Source organism: Anabrus simplex, chromosome 8 (assembly GCF_040414725.1).
Source record: "Anabrus simplex isolate iqAnaSimp1 chromosome 8, ASM4041472v1, whole genome shotgun sequence".
Taxonomy (NCBI): domain Eukaryota; kingdom Metazoa; phylum Arthropoda; class Insecta; order Orthoptera; family Tettigoniidae; genus Anabrus; species Anabrus simplex.
Genome location: NC_090272.1, coordinates 140,621,995 through 140,641,189, shown reverse-complemented (window position 1 = coordinate 140,641,189; position 19,195 = coordinate 140,621,995). Strand labels below are relative to the sequence as shown.

Here is a 19,195-nt window from a genome sequence, read left to right as displayed (position 1 = left end):
TATTATTTGTGTTTTGCGCCCTCAAATCTCATGTTTGTTGGAATTAAATGTTATAATGTGAGGTAATTAATGTAGTTCAGTTGCATGGTGTTAATCTATAAACATGTCAAAATGAGAATGAATTATGGCAAAATCCTCAATATAACAATAACCCCTTCTACAAAAATATTTTCCTCTGGTCTGCCTAGTATCATTGCATCAAGGTTTCACAATATAGACTTATTCTTCACATAAAAGCAGTCAATAATGCACTGGCAGTTATGAATATTAAATTTGTTCATTGAGACTCTCAGTTTTTTGAAAGGGGTGACCTAAATGGGTGGCCTTATATGTGTTAGAAGTAATTTAAAAGAGAAGGCAAAGATACTATAATCTCATTGGTATTCTATCTTTAACAAGAACCAACACAATAATAATAATAATAATAATAATAATAATAATAATAATAATAATAATAATAATAATAATAATAATAATAATATCGGAATTTAGTCCCGCACGAGTTCTTTTACATGCTAGTAAATCTACTGATACGAGGCTGATGTGTTTGAGCACCTTCATATACCACTCGACTGAGCCAGGATCAAACCTGCCAAGTTGGGGTCAGAAAACCAGCGTCTCAACCATCTGAGCCACTCAGCCCGGCAAGGCTGATTTCTTACAACTACAGGATATAATTTAACCAAACTTCATATTTGGAACTGATCTATCCAAAGGTAGGTTTTACAGTTCATGTAATTTCAAGATCCCTGAATGGACTGGGGATTTATAGGAAGACTGAAACAATGAATTTGCTCTCCGACTAAATATCCAGGACCAACTTTAATGGAAATTTTCTAACCTTAAAGGAAATTATTTCTAAAACTTTTTTCTCATGCACACCTTTTCAACAGCAGGACTAATACAGGAGATATAATTAATGGGGTGTTTTAACACTCCAAGACCTAGCAGATATTTCGCAGCAGCAGATGCACGTAGTGCTAATTAGTTATAACTGGAAAACTACCGAGTGTTACTTTCTTACTTCTTTGGTCAAGGCCTTAATTCACCGTACTGTTCAGAAGCATAGAGTTTGAATCTGGATGCATGCACGGCCGTTGAAGTGTGGTATTTCCATGAGGTTTCCCCCATATTCCAGGAAAATTCTTGGGTAGTACATCATTTAGAGTTCCAGCGCACCTATCTTAGCCCTACATCCCAGTAATAGCAGCAGCATACACTTCTGCATGTATGACAATAACATAGGTCGCTTATCTGTTTCTGTCTGCAGTTTCCCGTTAGTCCGTGCTTCGCAATGACTACCAACAACGCACAGGATCTGGATACATGCACCAGCCATTGCGAGTGTGGTATTTCCATGAGGTTTCCCCCATATTTCAGGAAAATGCTTAGGTCAAGCTGCTCTTCACCCGGTAACTGTACATTTCATACTCCCGTGTTAGTAACAGTAAATTACTCTTCGTTTGTGCTAATGATAATAGAATGACAAATTGGATGTACAAAAAAGCATTAGATGAAATGACTGGCTCCAAGAATCTCCAATACAGTATTGTTATCATATGTTAACCGCCTAAAATTCAGTACGTCAGCATTGGAAAAGTTATGTATCCTTTGTGTATATCAAATTTTTATGTTACATTCTTTTGGGCAGTGAAATGCAAAGAATAATGGGTAATAAGCATGTTCGCTTTAGCTTCTACTTTAGCCTCACTGACAAGGGACACCTTCACCTCGAATGCTCGGAACCGCACGCAACCATGCTTAGAATAACAAGCAATCATAAACTAAACAGTGGTGTGCATCATTTCCATGCAAAACGTTGCATTCTACCTCAAGTAATGTTTTAATAGAGAGAAACAAGGTAACAAGATATCAATACCATAGGAAGGAAATTATATGTAATTTAATGGTGTCAGTGTATCATTACATTTTCAATCACCAGCGCCAAAATGCTCTCTGCTTGAAGTAATTATAATGGCGCAAAACACACATACACAGCAGTACCACACACCTGAAAGTGCTTACATTAGTCCTCAAAGTGCAGATGCGGGATTTTGATGAAGTGGTTAAAACAACGTGGGGGAGAAGAATGTGCACACCTCACTAAAGCCATGTTATCACATTTCAAATCACTTTCGCATTCACGCAGTCCAATATCAAAAGTCACACTAATTACATTTTCAAATGATGATGTTGGTATGTCAATGTCATAACCTGGCATAGAATTAATTCTCTTCATGATATCAGTGCACTGTACACAGTTTAAACAGTAATTCGCTTGCAAACACTCCAAGAGACAAATACGTACTGCAGCTATACCACTCAAGCAACTGTAGCCCTGGTTAGTGCAGCTACACTATACCACCGTCTAGTGGCGCTAGCAGACAAGTGTGGAGTTTTGCATAGAAATGAACCACACCACTGTTTTGTTTATGACTGCTTGTTATTCTAAGCATGGTTTCGTGCGGTTCCGAGCGTTCGAGGTAAAAGGTGACCCTTGTTAATGTATTTTTATTCTGATGAAATGAAATGAAATGGCGTATGGCTTTTAGTGCCGGGAATGTCCGAGGACATGTTCGGCTCGCCAGGTGCAGGTCTTTTGATTTGACTCCCGTAGGCAACCTGCGCGTCATGATGAGGATGAAATGATGATGAAGACGACACATACAGCCAGCTCCCGTGTCAGCGAAATTAACCAATGATGGTTAAAATTCCCGACCCTACCGGGAATCGAACCCAGGACTCCTGTGACCAAAGGCCAGCACGCTAACCATTCAGCCATGGAGCCGGCCATCTTTATTCTGATGAACTCGTTAAGAAGGGTGGGTACAGCTAGTACATAATAAATACAGTATGAGCTAAACAGAATTCAATACTAAATTTTTTTTTAAAAATACAGAAATTATTTTCTCCAACAATTTGAAGACTTCATTGATAACTCTTGGAACCAATGTTAACGTGACAATGCAAAATTTGGAGGGAAAAAAAAAAGTTGGCCATATGGTTAGTGTTGTATAGCTGTGAGCTTGCATTTGGGAGAAGGTGGGTTCAAATCCCACCGACAGCAGCTCTGAAGAGGACTTTCTGTGGTTTCCCATTTTCACACCAGGCAAATGCTGGGGCTATACCTTAATCAAGCCACAGTTGCTTCCTTTCCACTCTTAGCCCATTCCTATCCCATCATCGCCATAAGACCTAAACCTAACTGTGTTGATGAAGATTGCATGGCTTTACATGATAGGGTAAAGAAAATGCAGACAAAATTCTGGTTTCTGAGACAAAACAAATTAACCTAATTACCTCATATGATTGAGTTTACTAGAAACTGCATATAAATCTTGTTCCCCATGAGTTTAAAGCTCTGCACTGCACTACAGCACACATAAAAACAGAACTTATCACAAATTTTTTAAATTTACTATGCAGAGGATTTGTACTTGATAGTAACACTTCAGAATGAGGATTTGGAGGGGTAAATTTCAAATAACTCCAGAATATGAAGAGGCACTTATATTTGTTCCAGTGAAATTGAATATGGAGCTTTCAAATCTGTGACGTCAGAATGCAGAGAGCAAGATAAGCCTTTATGTCACTCTCATACTTAACATCACCCACCCATTTTTTCCTTTCTATTAGAGTCAGACAATATCACTTTATTAGTTTTGCAAGCAATAACTGAAAAGTGAGGGTCCATATGATCTAAATATACTGATGGTGACACTTATTCTGTAGTAATAACATTACCGTTTCTTTTAAGTCTGACTAACTACTATTATAGATTCCTTACGTGCCAGTAAATCTACCAACATGAGGCTGAAGTATATGAACACCTTCAAATACTACCAGACTGAATCCGGATCAAATCTGCCAAGTTTGGCGCAGAAGGCCAGCGGTCTACCGTCCGCGCAACTCAGCCCAGCTATTTTGTAGTATTTCAGACACTTCACAGTTTATCAGGTCACCCATGGGCATCACGCAGAAAGATCTGAATCAGGCTATCATATTCACACCTTTCAAACAGACTCTGAATGTTGTCATATCCAGCACCCAAGTTGTAGTGCTTGAAAGCATGTGAACCAACAGTATATTACTTACTTAAAAAAAAAAAAAAAAAAAAAAAAGATACTGGTACAGGTAGTAAAAAACATGAGGATAGGATAGTCACATTATTTACTTATTCACAGAAGCTTAAACATAACAGCCTGTGCTTGGCGAGCCTACCTCGTCATCTGAAGGAAATGGTTTAAGCACAAAGCAATGTATGAGGATTTCAAGGATGCTATACATCTTCCACTGGAATTCTAATTCACACTTTCAACAGAAAACCATGAACTCACATGATCTTCATGTCAGAAGTAAGCTGCAGAAGGCAGTAGGTGAGACAACCTATGAAGTCCAACTCATGATTACCAGCTCCAAACACCAAGCCTCTGTAATAAACATCAGAACATCATGTTTTGGCAACCCATATTCAATATTAACTGAAAATGTACTGAACGGGATTTATTATGAACTTACCTGTGAGTTGTAAGTTTATGTAAGGCTTCAAGAACAGCCATCTGATCGGCAATATTCTCGGTGGCTCTCGACAAAAGAAACAATGTGGTCCGATTGAGGCAGTGGTACAGACCTTCCAGGGAAAATGAACCAGGGCGCCGTTTTGCTTGTGAGATAAGTTTCACAATGAAGTCGAACACCTCATGAGGATCCTTGACAAATGTACCTGCATGACAAATAGAGATCTATTCATAAAGATCAGGAAAAATAATACTTTTATGTCTTAAATAGGGTAGATTTCAATCAGGTATGTATGTATACATGAACATAGGTTGCTGCTATTATTACTATTTTTCTTAAAGATCAGGAAAAATAATACTTTTATGCCTTAAATAGGGTAGGTTTCAATCAGGTATGTATGTATACATGAACATAGGTTGCTGCTGCTCTAAACTAATTTTTCTTTGACTCACTTCTTACTAACCTTCCCCAATGAAATGAAACTCTTACAGTTTTGTCTCTTCTTTTTTCTTCTTATTGAAGGAGATGATGGTTTATAGTGTGGGTTACTGTAGTCACGTCCTACTGTAGTTCATGAACAATAGGCCAACGGCTGAGTGTCCTGGTAAATGGTCCTGGTAGTCGGGATACCAGTTACTATGCAATGGGAGTGGGCATCTTGGGCACATTCTGAATCATGGCCCCCTTGTGCTCAGGTGGCTAGGACTATACAATCCACTGGGGATTCTTAACCTATTAGAGGAGAGATTCTCACTGGGACTATGTGTAAATTGTTGAATCAAAGAAGAAGTTGTGGGAAAGTTTCAGAAATAACCTGGAAAGGCTAGGTCAAGCAGCAGGAAACCTTTCTAGACAGTAATAAAGAATGGTAGAAAGGGAGGGAAAAAGGAAATGAATAGTGTTTTGGATATATCAGGTGATTTGGTAATAGATCCTAGGGAATCACTGGACAGGTGGAAGGATTATTTGGAAAATCTTCTCAGCAGAAAATGAAATCTTTCAGGTGAAGTCCCAAACAACCGAGCTCCCTCTTTTTTCTTCAAGTTTTCTCATTCCCATACTTGGTATGTTTATTTTCCCTTCAGACAACTGCCCAACATCTTTATTCTTCATTGAAGAAAAAAAAACAAAAAAAAAACAAAACAGAATTTAAATTTCACACTCTGTTCCGACATTGATGACTGGTCATATCAGACATTTCCATTGTAAACAGTCCACTGATATCAATAATACTCCTCCAACCAAACACTTTTTATGCAACTGGAGTATTAGGTTTAGACAAATCACCACCAATATTAAACACAGCAAGATTTTAAAACTATGTCAAATATTTAAAACTTTCTTTCTCGTAAAATTAAGCTTTTCTGCATATGTAGAATTCTTTCCCATTAGTATTATTCATATGGACACAATGTTTTTTCTGTGTATGTCTTATCATTTGTATTAAAAGCTGGAGATGACCCAAATATATGTAAAAAATGTTCTTTAGATATAATGACTGTAAGACCACTTAATTTAATTGGTATATATTTTTGTACTGAATAGGTGGACAATACATGTAAATTCTTGCTAAGAATTTTTAACTATATTAAGTCAATACAGAAACGAAGATGAAATTTATCACATGTAATTAATTACAATCAAAATAACCTTACCTTGCCACAGTTTATCAACAATTCTTGATGCCAGATAACACACATTGGGAGCTATGTATTGCGGTCCCCCTCCTGGAACTACAGGCAAAGCTGCCTGCTCACCAATGAGGACATCAGCAGCTAACAGATGTTCCATCAGAGTGCCCAATACTTCAGTCTGATACCGAGTCTGCTGAACAATACTTGCATTATCTGGTGAAGCCTGTAAATAAAACTAGTTCTGTAAAACAAGACTGAGTGAAATATGAATATGATGATGATGATAATGGCATATGGCCTCTGGAGATGGTGGTGGTGGTGGTGGTAGTTATTGTTTTAAGGGGAAGTATAACTAGGCAACCATCCTCTATTAACATTAATCAGAGAGAAAGAAATGAAGGGGGTCCAGAACTTTAAAAAATGAAGGTATCGGCCATAGGAAGACGAGGGCCATGAAAGGGGAGGAAAGTGAAAGACTCTATAGGCCTCGTGACCTAATACTGTTGGGGGGAGATGCTTGGTTCAGGTCCTTGAGTTGACGGCCATGGGCCAACTGCATGTCAATGAGAAGGGGGCTCTACCTAGGATGAAATCTTATGTTGAATGTGGTATGCACATTAAAGCTCACACCCACCTCTAGTCCCTGAGCCAGAAGAATTAACCAATTAAGGTTCAAATCTTCAACCCAGACGGGAATTGAACACGGGACCAATTACACCAAACACTCAGTGTGGTAATTAGCTATGGAACCAAACATGAAATATGATGAACTGTTAATGGCAAAAAGAAAGCTACAAACACAAGTAAAATGAATTTAGAAGTAGAAAGAAACATGTTTTATTTTCATTACAAAATTTAAATTAAAAAAACCATGGGCTATAATAATTGTATGCTGTGTCAGCTGGTATGACTAATGAACAAATTAGCTGCTAGTCCTACGGTTTGGAATACTGCGTCTTTTTCAGTGTAAATTATAGATAATATAATTAGAGATAGAAAAGATTTTTGACACATGTGATTTATAGACTCTATTCTATACATACAGTATATATTTCCAAGCAGAAACCAAACCCCATGGTACAAATGCTCAGAAGGGCCATGGCCTAACAAGCTACTACTGTTCAGTCCAAAGGCCTACAGATTATGAGATGTTGTATGGTCACGACAAATCCTCTTGGCAGTTATAACTGGCTTTCTAGACTGGGGCTGCTATCTTACCATCAAATAGCTCCTCAATTTTAACCACTTAGACTGAGTTGACCTTGAACCAGCCCTCAGATCCAGGTAACAATCCCTGATCTGGCTGGGAATCAAACCCAGGACCTCTAGGTAAGAGGCAGGTTTGCTACCCCTACATCATGGGGCTGGCATGCATATACTGTATATTTAAGCAGACTTACGTGCTATGGATATGGAGCCCAGCTATGCATTCGGGAGGCAAGTGGGTTTGAACCCCACCGTTGGCTGTCCTGAATGGTTTTTTGTGGTTTCCCATTTTCACTTCCAGGTAAATGCTGGGACAGTACTCATTCATAGGTCACAGCCATCCCATTACCCAATTTTATTCACAGTCATTCATTTCATCTTCATTAGCTCCTAACTGAGGTTGGCGTCAGGAAGGGCATCCAGCCATAAAAACACACCACATAATTTCATCTCCCATCATCCCCAATCTTGTTATCAGGAAATGGGACTAACAGGCAGACATGATGCATATTTAAGTAGTTTAACCCATTCACATAATTTGACGAGCTGTGGTCGCGTGCAGAGTTCTGGCACATGAAACAAATGACGAGGTAAGCTCGCAAAGATTCAGTGTCTCACTTATCTTTGCAATACAAGTTGTCACAATACACACTGACAGGAACCAGAGATATGTACTGCTGGTAAACAATGCAGTCTGTGATGGCGCGATTGTTGAATAACAGTTTATTTTCATCTCTGTTCAGTATTCATCATTTGACAGCATTGAAGAAAGTGGAAGTGAAAATGACATACCAGGTTCTTCCAAACACGTATGGCTTGCGATGCAAAGCAACCGTTGTGATTGGAAATGGGAGAATAAAGACAATAATCCTGTTATATACCCATTTGACGGATGCAGTGGTGTTTCAGAAATACTTACAAGAAAGTTTGAATCAGATCCACTGTCTGAATTTGCAATCTCTTTAGAGTACATGGATCCACACTTTAAAATCATTTCCAGTGAAACCAATGCTTATGCTGCAATACAGCAGAGTGTTTCTAAAAGGAAAACAGAAGGAAAGAAGAAGAGTGATTGAGAAACTATGAGCCGCAAAAGATTCAAACTTATTTTTGCGATTCTTATATTTCACTGATGATATAAAACCAGACCAAAGTGAGAAACCAAAGAAAGTTAGGCCTATTCTACAGCACTTCTCTAAGAAATTTTGTGTTGTATTTCTCTGCAGGGGGCATAGTTCTTAATGAAAACCTCATGAAATTCAGAGGTCATATATCCTATGTGCAATGTAATAGGTTCAAAAGTTCATGATTCGCATAAAAACTTACAAATTTTGCAAATCCAGTTATGGATACAGCTCCTTTTTCAAAATTTACGTAGGTGATGATGTGACAGATCATAATCTTCCTACAAGCACAAATGTAGTACTAAACATGTGCAAACCACTATTTGACAAATACAGTACTTGGACAACTGGTACTCATTTCCAGATATTCATACAAGGTTGACAAGCAGACCAACCAATAAAATTTGTAGTTAGGCCAAACAGGAGAAATATACCAGCTGATATTTCAAAGAACGAACTGAAGTACAGAGAGTTTGAAATATGGTCAGCTAATAAGATTTAGTGTGTGAAGTGAAAGGACAATAAGGAAGTTCATTTTCTCTCCACTGAGCATAAATCATCTGAAGTAAATGGAACAGGAAAGCTCAAAAGGAAGAGAGGCCAAGTTCCTAGAGAAGAGGTTTGCAAACTCAAATGTGCCATTGACTACAAGAAAGGGAAGGGATTTACAGGATTTACAGGATCAGGTGACAGCTCTATTTCAAATCATGCAATACACAGATAAGGGGTATAGGAAAATCATTCTACCTTCTTGACATGTTTATATTCAATGTGTATGTTGTGTATCATAAGGTGGTGGGAAAGAAGAAGTCAGGCTACATTGACTTTACAATAAATCATGGAGAGCTGTTTCTTGAGACAGCAAAATTGCCAGAGAACTCAGTCCAAGGACGTCCTTCCTCTGGACATACTCCACTGAGATTGCAGGTAAAAATATGGGCTCATTTTCCTGTGCATATTCCACTGTCTAGGAAGAAAAAAAATCCCGCTGAGAGATGTGTTGTTTGCCAGAGCTGAGGCAAAAGAAGTGAAAGTGCATGTAAGTGCAAGAAGTGTGGTGTTGCTCTTCACCTACCAGTGTTTTTAGGTTTACCACACCTAGTAGACCTTCTAGAAATGGAGTATGGGTAGGTCATAACTTTCAATGACATGAATGAAAAACTTGAGATAATTATCTTCATTAGTTAGTATTTTATGCATGTTTTTGTGTGACAGATATGCTCAAAATCTGATTCCACACAGTCAACAATGTGGCCATTTATTGTGACTTGAATGGGTTAAATAAAATTACTATGACCATATTGTACATCAATATTAGTCAATCTTAACTGCTGGGAGACCAGGCGAGTTGGCCGTGTGCGTAGAGGCGCGCGGCGGTGAGCTTGCATCCGGGAGATAGTAGGTTCGAATCCCACTATCGGCAGCCCTGAAGATGGTTTTCCGTGGTTTCCCATTTTCACACCAGGCAAATGCTGGGGCTGTACCTTAATTAAGGCCACGGCCGCTTCCTTCCAACTCCTAGGCCTTTCCTTTCCCATCGTCGCCATAAGACCTATCTGTGTCGGTGCGACGTAAAGCCCCTAGCAAAAAAACTGCTGGGAGAGACTGATTACCTCTGGTCAATTAGGGATACATCAAAGCCTCGTTAAAGGATACTGTAGGATATTTGAAATATTGACAACTTATACATATTGATGTCTAAGAGAACAGTGACATTGTCCAACCCAGATGATCTACCAATTATTTTTCACCTATAGGTTCAGGATTATTATTTATTTGAAAACTGTCTCCCCAGGACAATTTATTCCCTTATATCTGTGATAGATTAATACCTGGCATTTTTCTTCAGAACCGCTGTAATGATTTTGTCTCTTAAAGATAGAGATAATTTGAACTGTTTCCGAAACAATTCAAAGAATTTAAGACTCACACCGCGAGACCCTATTAGAAGTTTTTAAAATTCCAGATTATACATTTTCTTGAAATACTCAATTGATGGCTCATATATGTTGTTCTTTTCAGCATTTACTTGTTCTTGTTGATTTCCTCCAGTTTTAATAGTTGGGTCTATGATACTGAACACAACAGTTACATTTCTGTTTCCCTTCCTTAACTATGGTATGTCACTTCTATTCCAGTGACAATAATTATGAATAAAATACTTCATTTCGATAAATAATATGAATACATTTAGATATATGTGATTCATAGACTGATCGAGCAAATGGCCGCACGGTTTAGGTCATGTAGCTGTGAGCTAGCATTCAGGAAATGGTGGGTTCGACCCCACTGTAAGCAGCCCTGAAGACAGTTTACCGCTCCCATTTTGAGACCAGGCAAATACCAGGGCTGTACCTTAATTAAACACGGCTGCTTCCTTTCCACTCGCCCTTTCCTATCACACTGTCACTACAAGTCCTATGTGTTGGTGCGACATAAAGCAAATTGTAAAAAGTAAATAAAGGAAACACAGACTGAATTTTGTACTCGTATAAAAGTAATTACAATCAAAATATTGCTCTGACCATATTCTAATTCAATAGTGAAGAACAAATAATTTAACACACAAAATACTTCTAAACTCTTTGTCACTTTCCATACTCTATACATTAAAGCCTACTTCCTGGCCTTGTGCAACAATACCATTCAGATATAACATGGGCTAGTAAGTTCACTGTCAGTCTGTAAGTCTTGGTGAACTATTAACATAAAAACTTTACCTCTAATACAAGGTCAATAGCAGGTGGTCCCTTGCCAGACACAGGTAGGGACAAGGAATCTACTACTATGACCCTCAGGAAGTCCATGACAAACTTTCTTGCAGGGTGGTTGCTTAGGCCAGCATCTTTTGAAGGAGATCTCACCAGAACTGCTGTTTCTGAGCCAGGATATGTCTAAAACAAGAAACAAGATAGAATACCAATTTATTAACAAACATACATACATTTTCATTATCGTATTATGCCTCCCAGCATTCGGTCTGCAAGCCTTCATCCACAATACCCTATCTGCAACTAGCGTTATGAATTCTTTTCGTTCTGTACATCTCATCTCTAAGTCATTAGAAGCTGAGTTTAACCATCATCATCTTGGTCTCCCTTGACTTCTCTTACCCTCTATGACCGAGTCCATTATTCTCCTAGGTAACTAATCCTCCTCCATTCGCCTCAAATAATCCCACTACCAAAACTGGTTTGTATGTACCACTTCATCAATTGAGTTAATTCCCACCAACCTTTATCTCCTCATTCCAAGTACCCTGATGCAATTGTTCCCACCTGTTTGTATCAGCGATCATTCTTGCTACTTTCATGTCTGTTACTTCTAACTTACGAATAAGATATTCTGAGTTCACGCAGCTTTCTCTCTCATAAAGCAAAGTTGGTCTGAAAACAGATCGGTGTAAAGATAGTTCCTTAAGGGAGCTGACTTCCTTCTTACAGAATACTGATCACAACTGTGAACTCACTGCATTAGCTTTGCTGCACCTTGATTCAATCTCACTTACTATACCATCATCCTGGGAGAATACACATCCTATTCCAGTTTTGTATTCCAAACCAGACATTCAATCCTCTTAGGCTTTTTACCTACCGACACCACTTTAGTCTTGGAAAGGCTAATTTTCATATCATACTCACTGCACCCATTTTCAAGTTCCAGTATATTAGACAATTTCAGTACAATCTGCCATTAAGAGCAGGTTGTCGACATAGGCCAAACTGCTTACATTTCCACCTAACTGAATTCCTCTCTGCCACTTTATATCTTTCAGTAGATGATCCATGAAAACTATGAACAAAGGTGAAAGATTAAAGCTTTATCTAACCCCTGTAACAACCAAGAACTCATTCTACCATCAAGCCTCACTGCAGCCCAATTGTAAATATAAATGACTTTTGATTGTTTTTAATTATCTACCCTTAATCCCATAATCCCCTGATACAGCTAATCTTTTCCCTTTGTACTCCTTTATGTCTCGAACTATGAAGCACGAAGAAAACTGTCTATTCCTCTAGTAACATACTGGAAATCTGATCCTGACAACCCCTCTGTGGTCTGAAACCATACTGGTTTCAATCCAACTTACTCTCAACCACAGATTGCACCCTTCCTTTCAAAATTCCATTGAATACCTTGCCTGGTATACTGATCCACGAAATACTTTGATAGTTGTTGCAATCCTTCCTGTTCTCTTGCTTGCAGCTAGGTGCAATTATTGTTTTCATTGAATCAGAAGGTACCTTACTAATATATTTATTAATGGGGAGATTAATTAGAAGTTAAAATGCATCAACTATTAATCACTGTTCAATGAATAAATCTCCTTATCTCCTTAATGAATCTCTGCATTGCCTTTTCTGACTATGATTTATAATGCAGACATTACTATAGCCTGTATTACAGCCAAGAGGTAGTCAGCCTACCTTAACTTCCTCATTTGGAGTAGAACAGCCACTACTGGCCTCACTCCCTGCCTGGCGAGGGAACAATGTACCAGCCAGTGCTCCTAGAACCTCTCCACCCATGAAGACAGGCATGAAGTCGGCAACATTGTGATAAAGGAAAAAGAGGAACTGGATTATAGTGACCGGATAGTCCCGAAGCCATTCTGGTAAGCTGTCTGGGCTGTAACAAACGTAATAACTGTGGATGAGATATTTCTTATACAAATGTCACTGGTAGCAAAAGTACAAAGTATGACACTGAGTGTCATATATGATAGAGTCATTTGAGAATATTCACCTGTATGCAGCAGAAATGATTTAATTTAAAACTTCATGCTTTTAAATAAAACACTTTATACTTCCTACTCTAAAGAGTTAGATATCCAGCCCATTACTTCTGTATGTGGACTCAATTAACATCAATAGATACAACATGATGTTGTGGAGAACTGTCAGCAAATTATATGGGGTGGATTTTATTGTTGTTATTAAAATAATTCAATTTACAGAAACTAGGAGAGTGGCAGTGGTGGTGGTACTTAGCTCATAACCTGGCCTATATCTTCATATATAGATGAAAAACATGCTAAAAGAAAAACACCACTTTTCAACTTCATGGAATATTGTCCTTGAAGACCAAGAGACATATTCATCACAGACATAGGGAATCGACCCGAAAGTCAAAGGGAAAAGTTGAAAACACCATCAATTCAGGACTCCTGAAGGAGCACAATGTTGCAGTAGACTATAAGCACAACAACCTCTTGTACTTCATAATACAAGTAGATAACTATTCCCAAAGCATACAGGTAACAAAACTTGTAACATTAAAATATGATTCAAAGTTCTGATCTTTATTCAGGGTGACAAACAGAGGGGAAGTACATGGACAACTTGACATGTTGAGTGAGATAATTGAACATTATGGAATGAAAGTCAATGTAAAAAAGAGTACAACAATGGTGCTGACTAGTGGAGAAAAGGAAGGGTAAGGAATTATAAAAATAAAGGGACAAAATCTTGAAATGGTGGAAAGCTTCAAGTACTTGGAGAAGTGAACTGATGTAGGATACAGTAGGATCAGTAAAAGGATTCGACAGGGAAATGCATTCCATCTGAGTGTGAGAAACCTGGTTTGGAGAAATGAAGTACAAATGAAGTGTAAAGAGGTGATGTATAAGATGTACGACTGCCCAATACTGACATATGCAGTAGAGACCTGGACACTGACATAAAGACAGGAGAATAAAACCCAGGCCAGTGAAAGGAAAATTTAAGAAGTATGATAGGAAAGACACAGAAAGCACAGAGTAAGAAATGAGGACATCAAGAAGGAAATTGGAGTGAAAAAGCTTTATGAAAGAATAGAGAGGGATAAAATTAGATGGTCTGGACATGCTAAGAGAATGGAAGAGGAAAGAATGCTGAAGTTGATGGTGGAGATCCAGATAGGAGGAGGGATGGCAGGAGGGAGACCCAGACAAAGGTGGTTGAAAATGATCGAAAATAGTATAGTTCGAAGAAACCTGGATTAGAACACAGTTAAGGAGAAACAATGCTGATTGGATAGAAGTAGATGGAAAGGTGCCATAAGCATCCCAACCTGGTTGGAGGTGGACAAGGGGGATGGATGGATGGACTTACCTCTGATGTGCACCTACAACCCAGAAATAAAGACGACAAATTACAGGGTTCGTGCAAAGAGTGTAGAAAGGTATTCAAGATAAGGAATTAATGATACGGAATGAAATATTTTTTAAAAAAATTTATTTTTACAATTTGCTTTATGTCGCACTGGCACGAATAGGTCTTATGGCGATGATGGGATAGGAAAGGGCTAGGAGTTGGAAGGAAGCAGCCGTGGCCTTAATTAAGGTACATCTCCAGAATTTGCCCGGTGTGAAAATGGGAAACAACGGAAAAACATCTTCAGTATCATAGACCCAATTATTCAATTTGAAACTGGAAGAAATAAACCAGATTAAGTAAATGTTGAAACGAACAACTTATACGAATCATCAATTGGGTATTTCAAGAATATATGTACTATGGAATATCTAAAAGTAAAAAAAAAGACTTAGGGTCACACAGTGCGATTCTTAAATTCTTTGAATTGTTTCGGAAACAACTCCACTGCTGTCTATCATTTGTTCGGCATGAAGGGAAAACAGTTATCTTTCTGTTTCCCTTCCATAACTATGGTACGTCACTTCTTTTCTAGTGAAAATAATTTTGAATAAAATACTTCATTTTGATAAATGTGAAATGAGATTCACAGACTGAATGAGAAAATGGCCACACGGTTTGGGTCGTGCACTATAGCTGTGAGCTTGCATTTGGGAGATGGTGGGTTCGACCCATGTATCAGCAGCCCTGAAGATGGTTTACCGTGGTTTCCCGTTTTCAGACCAAGCAAATACTGGGGCTGTACCTTAATTAAAGGCCACGATACTTCCTTCCTGGTCCCCTTTCCTATCCCATTGTTGCCACAAGTCATATCTGCGTCGGTGCGACGTAACGAAAAATTGTAAAAAATAAATAAAGGGAACATATCCAAATTTTGTACTCGTATAAATGTTAATTACAATCAAAATATTTGTCTGACCATATTCTAATTCAATAGTGAAGAATAAATAATTTAACACAAAATACTTCTAAACCTTTTGTTACTTTCCATTAAAGTATATTTCCTGGCCTTGTGCAACTGTCAGGGTTGTTCACCTGTAAGTCTTGGTGAACTATTAACAAATAATCTTAACCTCTAATACAAAGTCAATAGAAGGTGGTCCCTGCAAGTGGTATAATTATAAGAAAGAAATTAATACCATCTCTGAAACAGCATTAAAAAAGGCTATAATAAAATCTGTGAATAAAATAATCACTAAGGTGAAAAAAAGAAAAAAAAATCTGTCACCACAGGTGGGACAAGGAATCAAGCAGTGAGTTGACCAAGCTGTGAGCTTGCATTCGGGAGGTAGTGGGTTCGAACCCCACTGTCAGTAGCCCTGAAGGTCATGGTAGTAGACTCTTTAGACCCATACATTAAATTTACATGAGAGTCGGAAGTTGACAAATCTTTTAATTATTTAGACCTTAAAATCACCATGAATCACAACAGTCTTTCCTGTGACATTTATAGGAAGCTCACTCAGATGATTAATACAATAAAAAACCGACTCTTCTCATCCTACTTCTCATAAGAAAACTTACTTTTACAGTTTGATACATAGAGCCTGGAATATTCCACTTTCTAAGTATAATTATAAGAAAGAAATTACAGTAATACCAACTATGAAATAGCATTAAAAATGGCTATAATAAAATCTCTGTGAATAAAATCATTACCAAGGTGAAAAATAAACCTGTTGCCACCTTAATGAAAAACTGCCAACAGTAAAAAGAAGTATGTTACATTCACATACAACAGTAACAAAAAATTTCAAGTTGCTAATATTTTTAAGAAATGTAATCTTCAAGTTTTTTTAAGAACGATAATACCAATGCTAGATTACTTTACAATATAAAATGTCATTAATAATAATAAATTTCTAAATTCAGGATTCTATAGAATAAAATGCACCTATGCCAGGCACGTTACACTTTGTATAGATGAAACAGGTAGGAATTCTAATGTCCACTACTGAGAACATGTCGATGCAAAAAGATACAGTAGGCAAGTTACATAGATCAAACAAGTAGGAATTTTAATATCAACTAATGCAAAAAGATACAATAGATTCTCCATCATGACTGAACACATGGAAGATTTCAATCACTCCTATACTTCCACTAAAGATGACATGAACACAATAAACATTACAAATTACTCAATATCTGGGAGGATATCCATATTCACTGAAATCAACGATTTAATGCAGTCTCCAACCAAAAGAAATTTTGGAGAAAGTCAATATCTTATTTGATATAAGGTAATCATAAATTTTTATAGTAAGTTCAATTTATTGCCATCACCATATTACATGTTGGTCCCATGTACGCACTCTATACCTTCCTCCCTTTGTTTACATTCCCCCTCCCCTCCTGTGGCCCCCTCAGCTGATAACATGCTCACATAAGGACGAACGAGTTACTGACTTGGTGTCAACTTAGCTGGCGTACAGACAAGATATGAAGCGAATACAGAGCTGTTGAAAATTAGTTTTATGTTTGTTTTTCTATATTATAGTCTATATGGTTCTTCTTTGCCTACATCTTGCTTCCCTCGTATTTAATATTCATATTAGTTTTTTTGTTTCATTCTAGATTTCATATCTCGCAAGAGGACCTAATAGTAGTTCATTTTCAACACTACTGTTCTGGCTGGCATTATATTTAATTTAATTTACATTTGTAAACTCAAACATTCTAGAAGTTTATATAAAGTGGATCAACATTTCTAATGAATTAGCTGTCAATATTTTACCTGAAGCAAATTTTAAGGAACAGAAGAAACTTTTGTTACAATATTGTTGTTATACATCACATAAAACTGTTCATTGTCAGGCTCATTCAGACTGCATCATACCACATCGAGCGAGACTCTGATCTGATCATGTTTAAGCACACATCTATTTTATCTTAAAATATATCATATGAATGTAAATTTTACTCATGTTTTGCAATTTTCAATAAATTGATTTTAAGCCAATGTTATTTCTATACAGGTGTGGATGGCCTAATGAGGCCGAAACATGTACTGTTGTTTTAATCTGATGTTTTTACAATTTTTAATTGTGAATAAATTTTGAATGTATTGGATTAGGTGGAACAAATATACTAGTTTTTTCAACTTTTATAACAAAATAAATTTCAACACGGATCCAAAATGAAATTTATTTAATGTTCCAGTATTGGGAAATTTATGAATAGGTACTTCACCTCAAGTGGGCCTCTCCATGCCCTCGGTGTATGTAGGTTTTTCCATTTCAAGTTTATTAGGTACACTTGCAGAAGTATCAGCTTATACAGATGGATATGTTTGTGAGTGACGTGATTACTGTAAACGTGTGTGAGAATTTTAGTTTTATTTTGTACGTCCATATTCCACAAAAATGAAATAATTTTCTCTAAGTGTACTATTTTAACTTTAATGCTCAAATCAATGACAATTGACTTACACTATGTGATCTTAAGTATCCGGACACCTGGCTGAACATGATGTACAAGTTCGTGGCGCCCTCCATCGGTAATGCTGGAATTCAATATGGTGTTGGTCCACCCTTAGCCTTGATGACAGCTTCCAGTCTCACAGGCATACGTTCAATCAGGTGCTGGATGGTTGCTTGGGGAATGGCAGCCCATTCTTCACGGAGTGCTGCACTGAGGAGAGGTAGTGATGTCGGTCAGTGAGGCCTGGCATGAAGTTGGCGTTCCAAAACATCCCAAAGGTGTTCTATAGGATTCAGGTCAGGACTCTGTGCAGGCCAGTCCATGACAGGGACGTTATTGTAGTGTAACCACTCCGCCACAGGCCGTGCATTATGAACAGGTGCTCGATCGTCTTGAAAGATGCAATCGCCATCCCCGAAGTGCTCTTCAACAGTGGGAAGCAAGAAGGTGTTTAAAACATCAATGAAGGCCTGTGCTGTGATAGTGCCACACAAAACAACAAGGGGTGCAAGCCCCCTCCATGAAAAGCACGACCACACCATAACACCACCACCTCTGAATTTTACTGTTGGCACTACACATGCTGGTAGATGACGGTCACCGGGCATTTGCCATACCCACACCCTGCCATCGGATCGTCATACTGTGTACCGTGATTCGTCAATCCACATAACTTTTTCCACTGTTCAATCGTCCAATATTTACACTCCTTAACCAAGCAAGGCATCGTTTGGCATTGACCTGTGTGATGTGTGGCTTATGGGCAGCCGCTCGACCATGAAATCCAAGTTTTCTCACCTCCGACCGAACTGTCATAGTACTTGGAGTGGATCCTGATGCAGTTTGGAATTCCTGTGTGATGGTCTGGATAGATGCCTGCCTATTACACTTTACGACCCTCTTCAACTGTCGATGGTCTCTGTCAGTCAACAGACGAGGTCAGCCTGTACACTTCTGTGCTGTACGTGTCCCTTCACGTTTCCACTTCACTATCACATCAGAAATAGTGGACCTAGGGATGTTTATAAGAGTGTGGAAATCTTGCGTACAGACTTCTGACACAATCACCTGACCACGTTCGAAGTCCGTGAGTTCCGCAGAGTTCCCATTCTGCTCTCTCACGATGTCTAATGACTACTGAGGTCACTGCTATAGA

At 38.2% G+C, this 19,195-nt stretch overlaps 1 protein-coding gene across 1 annotated transcript in view; it reads right to left on the bottom strand.

Moving 5' to 3' along the window:
* bchs (WD repeat and FYVE domain containing 3 bchs) overlaps nucleotides 1-19,195 on the bottom strand; it is a 478,767-nt gene that overhangs the window by 175,564 nt on the left and 284,008 nt on the right. The window contains exons 30-34 of the mRNA XM_067152491.2: nucleotides 12,910-13,111; nucleotides 11,203-11,376; nucleotides 6,174-6,375; nucleotides 4,519-4,723; nucleotides 4,338-4,430 (exon numbers count right to left, since the gene is read on the bottom strand). Of these exons, the coding sequence (XP_067008592.2) occupies nucleotides 4,338-4,430; nucleotides 4,519-4,723; nucleotides 6,174-6,375; nucleotides 11,203-11,376; nucleotides 12,910-13,111 (876 nt within the window). The remainder of the gene's footprint in view (nucleotides 1-4,337; nucleotides 4,431-4,518; nucleotides 4,724-6,173; nucleotides 6,376-11,202; nucleotides 11,377-12,909; nucleotides 13,112-19,195) is intronic.